Source organism: Galeopterus variegatus, unplaced genomic scaffold (genome assembly GCF_000696425.1).
Source record: "Galeopterus variegatus unplaced genomic scaffold, G_variegatus-3.0.2 Scaffold3126, whole genome shotgun sequence".
Taxonomy (NCBI): Eukaryota; Metazoa; Chordata; class Mammalia; order Dermoptera; family Cynocephalidae; genus Galeopterus; species Galeopterus variegatus.
The window spans coordinates 198176-211615 of NW_007729237.1; the positions used below are offsets into that span (position 1 = coordinate 198176).

The following is a 13440-nucleotide window of genomic DNA, read 5'->3' on the forward strand; positions in this document are numbered from 1 at the left end:
ACTTTTAGCCTTCTTTTTTTCTAATATACGCTCTTAATGTTATAATTTTCCTTCTAAGCTACCTTTGTTTTATCTATCAAGTTTTTTTTTTTCCTTTTTATCTTTTTTCGTGACCGGTAACAGGATCGCAACCCTCGGTGTCGCGCCCGCACCGTGCTCAACCAGTGAGCGGACCGGTCTCTATATAGGATCCGAACCCTCGGCGGGAGCGCCACCGCGCTCCCAAGTGCCGCACTCTACCGAGTGTGCCACCGGGCCGGCCCTATCTATCAAGTTTTGATGTTACGTTTTTACCACCATTCAGTTCGACAAAGAGAAAATGTTATAGTCATAGAAAAAAAAGGCATGTTAGCTTCAAAGTAATTCTACCTATAATTTAAATCCATAAGATGGTATTATTATTATCTTTTAAAAATTATTTCTTTTTACACTCACTATTTATTTAGATTTACCCACATCATTGCCATTTTCAGTGCTTCCTCCGTCTTGAATTCTATGCTTTGGTACTGGATCATTCTGCCTGAGGAATCTGTTTAGTATTTCTTTTGATGTAAATCTCCTTATGATAAATTTCCTCAGTTTTTGTTTGTCTGAAAAATATTTCTAGTTTGCTTTTGATGCTGAGGGACATATTTACTGGTTACGAAATTCTAAGTTGATGACTGCTTTCTTTAAGCATGTTAAAAGTGTCATATTACGTTCCAACTTTCATTATTCCTGTGTCTGATGTTACTTTTTTAGTCTTAGTCCTGCCTCTTGATATGTCTGGGAACATTTGACTGAATGCTAGACATCTGTGTGGAAAATTGTGCTAGCTCTTCGTTTTGTTATTTTCCCCAAGAAATTGGCAGTCTGTTAGACAGGAGAGGATGGCCTACATCCGATCATAAACGGAGCTGATCTGAAGATGGGCTGCCAGCATTGTGAAGGCTGATTTATTACTTATTCACACAAAGGATGAACCCTCCCAAGTCCCCTGTTTGAAAGATTGGGCTATTTCCCAGGTCTGTCCAACCTGGCAAGCCCTGGACTCTCATTTTGACTCCACAGCATCATGAGACGGCTGTAAAATCTGCACAGACTTTTGCTCAGCCTCTCAGACTCACACGCCATATGAACCAGCTCATAATTCAAGTAGGAAAGTCATGCAAAAATGTCAGGCTTATCTCAATACATTTCTTTTATCTTCAGTTCTTGACCCCTAAAAGCTTTTTTCTTCGATTGCTCTCTCATGTCTTTAAGCAAACTTTATCCAACTGTTCTAGTTATTTTCAGCAGGAGAGTTGGTTCAATATAAGCTAGTTCATCACAGCCAGCAGTGGAAGTTTAAACTCTTAATTTCTATTGATTGATTCATTTTCTTCATCAGCATCAAACTGTTTTAATTGTCATCACTGCATAAGGAGCACAACTCTGGTAGTTTCCACTCATTCATCTTCATCTTTAAAATAATTTTCCTGGCTATTCTCAAATGTTTCTGCTTCTAAACTAACCCGAGATTCATGTGTCATCTTCTAAACAGAACTCATTGCATTGAATTCACAGATTAATTTAGGGGAGAGTTGACATTTTTTATGACATTGTCTTCCTATCAAAAAATGTGAACTATTATTTTATTTATTAGTCTTGATTTATGTTCAATAGTTTTAGAGTTTTCTTTATGTAGCACTAGCACATAACTGATTAAGTTTATCTCCAATAGTTTACCATTTTGTTGCTACACAGATCGGATTTTTTTCACGCATTGCCTTTTCCAGCTGGCTACTGTTTGTGTATAGCTATTGATTTCTGTGTGTGTCCAGCCATTTATCTCAACACTTCTATTATTTCTTTCTTTCTTTTTCTTTTTTGTCTTTCTCCGTGTCCGGCAACGGATCGCAACCCTCAGTGTCGCCCCCGTACCGGACCGGGACCGGCAACGGGATCGCAACCCTCGGCGTTGCCCCCGCGCCTCGCTCAGCCAGTGAGCAGGAACCGGTCTGCATGTGGGATCCGAACCCTCGGCGGGAGCGCCGCCGCACTTCCCAAGTGGCGCACTAGTGCAGTGCGCCACCGGGCCGGCCCAACACTTCTATTATTTCTAATGGTTTCTCAGCTAATCTTGATCTGGGCATCCGTATGTTTACGTTTTCACACGCATGATGATGAGGCACCTTAAAAAGTTTCAAGTCACTGATTTAAGACATTTTGCTTTACATGAGAGTATCTGAAATTTCCTGCAGCATCACCAGTGGTATAGAAGTCTTAATCTAGCAAATCATGTTGATGTAGCAAACATAGCAATCAGCTGAGTAGATCCCAGGTTCCAAATTCTCACTGGAGATAGGGGAGGGGCTCTTCTGACTTGAGGCAATGTGGAATTCTCTGTGTCTATACAGGGGAACGTTTGTTGTATCTCAGGCAGAAGGGGTAAAAATGCTTTTGAAATCTTTCAGACAAAGTCTAATGATACTTTTAAGAGTACTGAAATACTTCATATGCTTTAATCCAGAAATTCTGCTTGCGGGAATTTATCCTGAGAAAATACTTGCAGAGGCCCACAGATAATTAGCTTTAAGTATGTTTATTCATCACTGTTTACAATAGGAAAAATTTTGGAAACAACCTATCTGTTCCACAGTAGGGAAATGGTTATATCTGTTTTGGGATGAGCAAATCAGAGAATATGAAGGTATTTCAAAAAGTTCATGGAAAGATTCGTATTATCTTTTAACTCTCTTTTTCCATGAACTTTTTGAAGTACCCTTGTATATATCCTGCAGCTTTTAAAAATAATGCAGACAATATTGATCATATTAAGTAAAATAAAATCAGGCTATGTTATGGTAAGTACAGTATAGTCCCATTTTTAATACATGGAAAATTTTAATTTGCATAGAAAAAATTCTGCAAAGAAAATAATATTCGTGATATAATTACTATTATTACTATTTGTTTAGTGCTACCTGGTTAGGTGGCGCTCACTTGGTGTCTGTAGCCATGCCTTTGGAGAAATATGGATAGTTTACAAGCATCTTGTTAGACCTTCAATAAAGTCACGGTCATCTGTCTCTTCAGCTAGACTTCTTTTGATAAGAGCAATGACCCTTGGTGGGTGCCCATGGTGCCCTTTGGCGCCTATGGAAACTGGCCCATCAGTAATCTCCTGCAAAACCAATGGTGAAGGGAATTTTATTAGACACTGACTTTTACTCCAGGAGGTTTGGGAACACAGTGTGACAGGCTTGTTCCAGAGCTCTGTATCCTCAGCTGGCTAGTCCGGACTTGTGGCAGAAAGCTTGCTGTGGCTTTTCTCTTGGTCTTGGGGCAGAGAGTGCTTGAAATGCAGAAAGCATACTCCTCAGGTCTTGCTTTTGTCAAAGGACAGCAAATCCTTGCCCAGAAATGCTCAAACTTCCAAAGGGCATCTACAATGTGGCAGAGAAAGCTTGGCGGGGCCAGCAGGGAAAACAAGCCACTCATCACTCCACAGTTGGCAGTGTCATGACCACTTGGTGGAGGGCAGTGTCTCTAACTGAGAGGGACAACAAGACAGTAGTGACACCTAGAGGTCTCCAGGCTTCAGGCGACACTCCCCTCTGATACTGAGCCCTGCTGTGCTTGACACTTAGCAAGCACTTGATACGTGTTTGCTAATACTATATTTATTATTTGTGTCTGCAGAGATCCTACTGTACCCACCATGGAGACACCCTTTACACCATTATACAGAGCAATTTAGCTCCTCACGTGAGAAAAACCTAAAATCTCTCCAATCTAAAAACCTTCATATATGTGGATGTGAGAGAGGAGACAGGAGGGCTGAAATTTGCCAGGGGTGGAGATGAGGAAGTCTGGGCCATTTTGCCACTTTTTAGGAACACATTTACTCTATTAAGTGTGCTCCATTGTTTACTGCTTTTGGGGTGTCAGATTATGTTACTTACTTGATTGCAGCATTGTGCTGAGCTGGCATCGGGCAACCCAGCTTTATTCGATTATACTTTCATAAATCCTCACAATAACTTTTATGAACTTATCCCTTTTTTACAGATGAAGAGACTGAAGTTCAGAGTGGTGCTGTGACTTGCCCAGGATGGTACATGGCAGAGCCAACACTCCAACTCAGATTTGCCTGATCCCAAAACCCATTTGCCGTTCATTTCCCCACATAGCTGTAAATTTCAGCCATTAAACTATGACCCTCAGGCCTTCTATCACTAGTAATGTTGTGGACAAAACCACACCTGGGATTTATATCATACCTAGGCAGTGAGAAGATGCTGATTAAGGAAGGAAGCTATTTTGGTAACTTCTATGTAGCCAATTACCTTGAAACATAATGGTAATAAAACAGCAACTGTTTTGTTTTGCTCACAACCTTGTGGGTTGGGAACTTGGGAAGTGCTCATCTGGGCAGTCCTTTCTTGGGGTTTCTCCTAAAGGTGCAGTTAGATGTTGGCTGGGGTTGCAGTCATCCAAAGGCTCAACCAGGGTGGACTTCTGTCCAGGATGGGTCAGTCCCATGGCTGGCACCTGCTTCTGGCTGCTGGCTGGGCTGTCAACCAGGGCACCTGCACATAGCCTCTAAAGTGTGGTTCCCAACCAGGGGTGATTTAGCCCCCCAGGGACGTTTTGCTCTATCACAACTGGGGGTGCTATTGGCATCTGGTGAATAGAGGCTGGGGATGCTGCTAAACATCCTGAAATGCACACGACAGCCCCCCACAACGAAGAATTATCTGTCTCCAAATGTCAACAGGACTGGAGTTGAGAAGCCCTGCTCTAAAGCTTGGTGGTCCCAGAGTAGTCGGATTTCTTTCATGGGGGCTGGTTTCCCCTGAGTGAGCTCCCAAGAAAACGAGGAGGAGGCTGCATCTCTTTTCATGACCCAGCCTCAGAAGTCACATGACATCACCTTCATGTACTTTATTGGTCAAAGCAGTCACAAGCCTGCCCGGACTCAAGGGGAGGAGACTCAGATCCCATTTCTCAAAGGGAGGAGTGTCAAAGAATTTGTGGTCATTTTTAAGCACTGTAGAAGATAATGGAGATCAGCATGGTGGGAAGCAGGCAGGACCACAAGACGACTGGGTGTTGTCCTCTGGTCACCAGCTCATCCTGCTGGCATTGGCCAAGCTGACGCCGAGTCAACGGAGCAGCTCTGAAGCCTTGTCAAGAACCCCCACTCCCCAGGCCCTTTATCAAATAATAGGAAACTGAGATCAGAACTCTCCTTCCATTTCTTTCTTCTCTCCAATTAAACCCCATTCGTCCTACCCACCTACCTACCTCCGGGCACCTAAGCACTTCATTACAAATTCTTTTATTATTGGCTTGGGCAGGGAAATGTGCCATTAGTGATTTAATCTCCACAAGACGTTTCTCCCTAATTGCTAGTCATGGATAATAATTAACCACTGTTAATTCCTGATAATTAACAAGCTAATACTTAGAGGTAATAGCACTGGGTAATCATCTTCAAAAACTCAAAGCTGCCGTGCTTCTGGGCCCCCATCTGCAAAGGGTGACACGACATCTCTAGCCCAGGAGTTAACCGGAGCCTTGCGTTTTTGTTCACCAGGGCGGCGATTGGAGAACTGATGGCTCTAATCTTTAACTTTGTTTTCTCATCTGGTAATAGAAATAATACGTGTTCTTTGAGAAGTTTTATTGAGCACAGAAAAGTATAAAGAAAATAAAATATGCATAACCTATTACCTGGAAGCATCCATCAACATTTTGGTTTATATCTTCCCAGTCTGAATTTTTTTTACACAGTTGAGTTTATGTTAAGTGTGTGGTTTTCCAACTTTACTCATTTAACATTATAGCATAAACATCTTCTCTTGTGGTAGCAACTTATGAAAATGTCTGCCTCCCTCTTCAAAACAACCGAAATCATGGGGTAGAGAAGCAGCCATGCCAAAGCAGAGAAGGGCCTGGTGGGAAATAGGACAGCAACTTATGAAAATGTCTGCCTCCCTCTTCAAAACAATCGAAATCATGGGGTAGAGAAGCAGCCATGCCAAAGCAGAGAAGGGCCTGGTGGGAAATAGGAATCCATGCCAGACCAGCGTCTTCAAGGGGACTCCTGCCCCCGCCGAAGTCTTTGGGTGGGAGAATATGTACACACCCTTGCACAATAACAGGAAAAAAAGACTGGACAGCAAAGAACTAGTAATGGTGGTTTTCAGAGTGGGGAAGTTCAGGTACCTTCCACGCTCTGCATTGTAATTTTCTGTGCAATACAGAAATAAAAGCATTGGATCAGCATTCAATAGATTTCCAGCTCACACCCTGTCCCTTGGCTGGGTGATCTCAGGTACTGCTCCGCTCTGGAACTTGATTTCCTTAGGTGTGATTTGAGAGAAATATTAGTCCTGCCGCCCTCCAAGGTGGTTTTCAGAGCCAGAAAGGCTGAGTCAAGTGTCCCTCCATCAAACTGACACCAGAGGATGTGCCCACATCACTTCCCATAGCAAGCCCTGTGGTACCAAGCAAGTGTTATGTAACCCCTGGCCACTCACAAAGAAGATTTTCCAAATATTGTGTCTCATACACTTCTAGACTCCCTTGGTGAGTGACTTTGGATGTTTCTGCTTCACCCCAACACTCCTTGAACGCATTTATTTCTTCAGTAGAGAGATGGTGTAGTCTAAGCATAGACTTTGGAGTTAGACCTGAGTTTGAATCCGCAGTTTGCCACCCACCTACGATGTCCTGTGGGCTACTTAACATTTGTAAGCCCCAGTTTTCCCATCTGTGAAATGGGGCTAATAGTGCCTATTCATGGGATTATCATGAGGTCCTGATGAGCTACTGCACATAAAGGGTTTTGCATGGTGCATGGTAGCTATCAGTACTCAGTCATATTTTTTACAAATATATATGATTACATAATAGAAGCATACATATAATTTTGTAATGAATAAAATTGGGTATTTTTTTACCCCATGGAGAGTTCCATAAATGTGTTCCATACTCTGGAAAGGGATAAGACTTTTCGGCTCTCCTAAGCACGCTCCAGGCTTTAGAGCCTGCTGTTGTAGTGTGGCGGGCAAGGTCACCTTCGGCCTTTTCTTTTTTTCTTGCTTTTATAGATTCAGATCCAATCTCCTCTTTACTTTCATCTTTCCAAATCTCCAAAGCTCAAATCTTTTTCATCTATCTGCCTAGCTTAACATTACGACTGGCTGTTCAGCGTCGCCTGGGCAATGGCCGTTCCATTTCAGAAGCTCCGATCGCTCTGCTTTTCAAGAAGCAGAGGCTTAGTTCACTGTTGCTCAGTAATAACACCTCACACCAGGATCGTGCTCTAGGTTTTCTCAAAGCACCGTCGTATCCGCCGCATTCAGCGTCGCCTGGGCAATGGCCGTTCCATTTCAGAAGCTCCGATCGCTCTGCTTTGCAAGAAGCAGAGGCTTAGTTCACTGTTGCTCGGTAATAACACCTCACACCAGGATCGTGCTCTAGGTTTTCTCAAAGCACCGTCGTATCCGCCGTTGCGTATAATCACCCCAGCAATTGTGTGCAGTGTGCAGGGCAGGTCTTCTTCTTTGGGGGGATAGCATGGTTCTCAAAGTGGGTTTCACAGAACACGATGCCATATTGTGGTCAAATACATTTGGAACATACTGGAACAAGCAAAGCTAAACAGGCTTTTCAGGCCTGTGGCATAATGTGCAGCATGATTGTTCAAGGATGCTATATGCAGAGCTCCCCAAGCTTTTTTCCACCAGAGTCCTTTTTTCTAGAATATTCCATGGAACTATTCCTCCATGAAACCCACTTTGGAAATCACTCATGGGGGGGATACCAGAAAGGGCTTGGGAATAAGGCAGGGTAAGGTTCAAATGCAGGCACCACCACTTGCTAGCCGAGTGATTTTGTGCAAGTTCCTTAACCTCTCCGGTCCTTGGCTTGCTCATCTGTACAATGGGGATGGTAATAGAGTTGTAAGGATTAAAGCAGAGGGTGAAGTGCTCAGCGGGAGGCCTAGCAATGATAAATTTAATATACTTTAGCTCGTACTATTATTCTCTTCTCTGTGTAACCCAGAAGAAAAATGGGCCTCAGAGAGTTTAATTTGCCAACATCACACGGCTATTTAGGGCTGAACGGAGAGTCCAGGTTTCCTGCGTCCCAGGCCTCTTTGCAGTGTACGGGGCTGCTTTCCTCATTCAGGGGTTTTATCCGTCCACTCTCTTCCCCTTCCCTACCCCCGCTAACCGTCCTTGTGCTGCTGCCTCCATTCCCTAGGGCTCTGCATGGAACCCGGCTCCTCCAGGCAGCCTGCCCTGCCTCCATCCCCTCCTCAGGACCCGGGGTCTGCCTGTTAGGAGACTGTCCCATCCTGAGTCATAACATGATGCTGTGTTTTCACATTTTTCCAGCTTGCGAACTCTGCAAGCAACAGCACCTCAGATTCCGCAGCAAGCACAGGGCTCCACACATAGTAGGTGCCTTATTAGATACTTATATTCGATGCAAGCTGCCCTGCTCCACCTCTCACCCTGTTGCGTGGGGAATGACTTGGATCTCCAGGAGGGCCCACTGTTTTACATTTCATTTCTCTCTTCTTTGTCAAAGCCAATATAGGAAGGACTGTCATGGCTTAAACCCCTGTACTTGCCAGCCTTGTAAGATAGGGTGCCTTTGTGGACATGGACACACACTCCTGCATGCCTGCAGGAAGCCAGCGTGTGGCTAATTCTGTAGATCGACTCTCCGCGGGCAGCTGCTAGGCCAGGATGCTCCCCCTTCTCACCAGGAGCTTTGATCTCCTGCACTCTTCCCTCTTCTACAGCGAGCTCAGACTCTGCACACCCATCTGGTTTCTGTCCCTTTTCCACTGTCTCAATATCCCCCTGTGCCTCAGGACTCAGCTGAGACATGCTTTCCCTTAGGTAGGACCCCTGGTACACCCCTAGGACCCTGAGCTTAGTGAACCCCAGGGAGGTGCTTCTGCACCTCTTTCCTGATCATTGCTAACATCCCATGTCAAGATTTCTGACTTCGCAATATTGCAAGGAGTCAATGAGAGATGCTGTCGGCATGGCAACCTTGCAGCCACAACTGGCTTAGGCCAGATACCCTGTCTGACTCGCCCCAGGCCCACCCTCTTCTAGAGATGGCTCTGCCTGCCCCCTCCAGCCCCACTGGGTGGGTGAGCTCCTTCTGGGCTCACATCACATCAGGGGCTTTCCGCATCGTAGCAGTGGCTACGTTATAATGTTGTCACCAGTTCGCTTGGCACAAAGCTTCTCAGACTCTAGCGAGCAGACAGCTCACCTGGATCTTGTTAAAATGCAGATTCTGATTTAGAAAGTTGGAGGGGCCAGAGATTCCACCTTTCTACCAAGCTCTCTGGGGATGCCAATGCTGGTGGTCCACGGACCACACTTTGAGTAGCAAAGATCAGTTGTTCTCAACATTGGCTGCACATTAGAATCACCCAGGAGTATCTTAAAAATACCATTGCCCAGGCCCCACCTGAGCCCAGTTGTATCAGATCTCTAAGAGCGGTGCCTAGGAATCAGGTGTTCAGAAGTGCCGAGCCGGGCTGTGGCTCCACTGGGGCTGACACCCTCTGCCCTGCTCCCTGCTATTTCCCAGCCCTGAGCCAGTGCCGGGTCCCGGCAGGTGTCGTAGGTGTCACCTTGCACAGGCTCTCAGCTTCCCTCTTTTTTTTTTTCCTTTTTGTCTTTTTTACTGACCAGTAACGGGATCGCAACCCTCGGTGTCGCGCCCGCACCGCGCTCAGCCAGTGAGCGGGAACCGGTCTCCACATGGGATCCGAACCCTCGGCAGGAGCGCCGCCGCACTCCCAAGTGGCGCACTCTCCAGTGCGCCACTGGGCCGGCCCAATCTCAGCTTCCCTCTGACTGGTTCAGAGCTGGCTCCTGCCAGTGTGGTGTGCTCAGCAGGCAAGACTCAGACCATTTCTGATTAGGTGGATGAAGGGGACCATTGAACTTGGACTCTGATGTGGCTTCTTTACTTATGTTGACCTGTTCCTACAATCAGAGTCATATGACAAAGATACCTTTTTCCAAAGCTGCGCCATTTCTCCTGGCGGTGGCTACTCTCACAGAGTACATTTGAGGCTCAGAATAACTTCGCAGCACAGGGAAGCCCACCAAGCAGAGCTCTCTCCTCCATTCTTCCTGGGCCGGTCTCTAGCACAGCCCCCATTGGGCTGCATTTTATGCCTTGGGTGTCTTTGTTCTTCTAGATGGGGAGCTCGCCAAGGGCAAGGGCAGTGTCACGTTCAATGTCTCTATCTCCCATGTCTGGCACAATGGGTTGCTGAATGAATGAATGGCACTACCCAGCAAGGGGGACTCCCAGGGAGGACAGGGGACCTGTGCTGTGGCCTGCAAAGACAGCTGTGAATTCCTGAGGTGGAGAGGGAGTGGTGGCTCCTCTGTACTGTATTGTCCAGGGACTGGCCTGGTGATCTTCATTCTTCCCTTGAGCCAAGCGGAATTGACTTTAGTTACTGCCCCAAGGCCCTCATTTGGTCTTCTAAGAGCTGTGACCATGACCACCTGTTCACCCTCTCTTCCTGCCCCCAGAGCCCACTCTGTGCTGGGGGCTGCCCAGCGAGCATCCGGGAAGATGAGTGCCTGCGGGAGGAAGGCCCTGACCCTGCTGAGCAGCGTCTTTGCTGTCTGCGGCCTGGGCCTCCTGGGCATCGCGGTCAGCACCGACTACTGGCTGTACCTGGAAGAGGGCGTGATCCTGCCCCAGAACCAGAGCACTGAGACCAAGATGTCCCTGCACTCAGGCCTCTGGCGGGTCTGCTTCCTCGCAGGTAAGAGCACTGTGGGTTGGGGACAGCCCTGTTCCCAGGAAAACCTGCCCCAAGTGGTCCCTTCTTGGGAAGTGATGCCCAAGAGATACTGGAAAGAGAGTTTTCCATAAACAATCCCTATAAACTCTACCTGGTGCTCCCTGCAGAGACCAGGACCCCGTTCCAAACTCAAGCCCTGACTGTCCATGTCCATTTGAGCAAGTCTTTTTATCTCCCAGGCCTTCCCTCCTGAAAGCTGAACGTCACCATGCCTTGCCACACTCCGAGCTTCCCCGGGGCTGAACGAGAGCGGCATTGCACAGCTCTAAGTGCTCTTGCCCGCCTCCGCTCATTGCACAGTCGATCCCATGTAACCCCCAACAACACTGCAACATACGACTTGTTATTTCCACTTTACAAATGAGGAAGTGAAGATTCGGGGACGTTAAGTCTCCTGAACTTCACTTGTATCCACTAGTTTGCAGGACGGGAGATACTTAGCTGTTGCTCTGTTCACGAAATGGCACAGAGCAAACACAAATGAGGTCCTGCCAGTTCTGCAGGGTGGTGCAGGTGTGAAGCCCACCTATCAGGGCCTCCCGTCAGCTTGCTAGGGCTTCTTTGGAACCCTTGGGGATGCTACTCCCTTTGTCAGGGCCCCAGACAAGCCTGTACAAGAAAAGCATCTCCATGTCACCTGAGACTAGCTGCAGCCTGGTCTGGCCAGGACCACTGCAGTGTGGTCACTGGGCTTTTCTCGGTAGGACCCTGTACCTACAGGTGCATTGAGAAGAGACACGACTTGGTTCTCCCAGCATCCCTCCCCCTAACCCCAGATGTGTGGTAGGACTGTGAGGGATGAGGTGGTGGCTGGCCGCCATCAGCATTTAGCAGGGGGGACACCTCAAGTCCTGGCCTTTTGGTCACTTGTCGAGTCTGTTCTGGGAATGGCACCCAACTCCAACCTCTTCTCCCACCACCCCAGACTGTGCAGCATTGGTCTCTGCTTAAACCTGAAGCAGAGTTTGAAGCTACCAGGATCTGGTTCCCAAAGTGGTTGACAAAGCTTTTGGGGTTGTGCTTTGTGACACCCACACTGATGAGTTTGTCAGCCACATGCCATCGTTGGCGCCATCTGTTCAGAAGCGATGGCACACACCAGCCGTTTGCTCAGTGCAGAGAGTTTGCGGCGCTGACCTCTTTTCATGCAACTCTCAGGGCCCGGGTCCATCCTCATGGGTGCTTCTCCAAGAAGGACGTGATGTCAGGATGTGCTCCCAGCCCTGCTGGGGGCCACCAGCCACGGACAGGACCCAGCCCGGTACAAAGACACAGCAGGTCAAAGATCCTAGGGGCATTTGGAGATACCATTTGAAGGTACTAACTTCAAATCCATGTTCAAGAAGGACCTGGAAATGTAAATAATTCTGTCTCCACAGGTGAGGAGCGAGGACGCTGCTTCACCATAGAATATGTGATGCCCATGAACACCCAGATGACATCCGAGTCCACGGTCAACGTTCTAAGTAGGTGTCTCAAACCTTCCGACCTGAGCCACTGGCTGGACAGGGAGGAGCAGGGCAGCGGGAGGAGTCAGGGTGACCCACGTGTTTCTCAAGAGCTGATGCCCTTGACTCAGCTGGGTGTGCGGCCGAGCTCACTACAGCTTGCTATGCAGGTTAACCTTCCAGGGGTGGAGACAGGTTGCTGGAATCTCCAAGTCTTGAGACCCAGGCAAGGGAGAGGGCATCGATATCCACGGAAATGGACTCTCTGGACCCCAGTGAGACTGACTTCAAGGACTTGGCCTCACCGGAGTTGGTTCTGACCCCCAGAGTGAACCTGCAATACTGCAGTACAATTCAGATACTGATCGCGTGGAGTGAACACAGACTCCACAGGTTTAAGGTCTCGTCTCCAGGAAGACTGCCCTTACTTCAGACTCCAGCCATAAGTTCAGAGGTCCCAAGGCCACCTGCATTTCTGACCAACTGGCTATAAATTTGGAGGTTTCCATGACTCCCTTGGGTTTAATAATTTGCAAGAATGACTCACAGAACTGAGGAAAGTGCTATACTTACCATTACGGTTTTATTATAAAGGCTACAAATCAGGACCAGCCAAATGAAGAGACACATAGGACAAGGTCTGGGAGGGTCCCAGATGCAGAGCTTCGGCATCCTTTCCCTGTGGAATCAGGATGTGTCACCATCCTGACACACTGATATGTTCGTCAACCAGGAAGCTCAACCGAGCTTTGGTGTCTAGAGTTTTTATTAGGTTTCATTACAAGGCATGATTGATTGAACGATTGACCATGTGGTTGAACTCAATATCTAGCTCCCTTCCCTCCCCAGAGGTCAGGCTGATAGCACCTGGCTTGAAACCCCCAACCCTCTAATCTCATGGTTGGTCTTTTCAGCCCCCAACCTGAGTCACCTCATTAGCATAGACGCGGAGCAGTGGAGGGGCCCCCCATGAACAGCAAAGATACTCCCATCACTTGGGAAATGCCAAGGATTTGGAGGTTCTCTCTCAGGAACCAGGGGCAAAGACCAGACAGGTTCTTTATTATACAGCAGAACTGCTCCCCACGTAGTTACAAGGTGAAGAACACAGAGGCCAGCAACTGTCCCCTGTTCCACTCAGAGAAGCCCCTTGCC

The 13440-nt window shown here is 47.4% G+C and overlaps 1 protein-coding gene across 1 annotated transcript in view; it reads left to right on the forward strand.

Annotated features, from left to right (window-relative positions):
- The first annotated feature begins 10586 nt into the window (after positions 1–10586).
- CACNG5 (calcium channel, voltage-dependent, gamma subunit 5) overlaps positions 10587–13440 on the forward strand; it is an 8063-nt gene continuing 5209 nt past the window's right edge. Inside the window, exons 1-2 of the mRNA XM_008584011.1 lie at positions 10587–10798; positions 12217–12303. Of these exons, the coding sequence (XP_008582233.1) occupies positions 10603–10798; positions 12217–12303 (283 nt within the window). The 5' untranslated portion in view covers positions 10587–10602. The remainder of the gene's footprint in view (positions 10799–12216; positions 12304–13440) is intronic.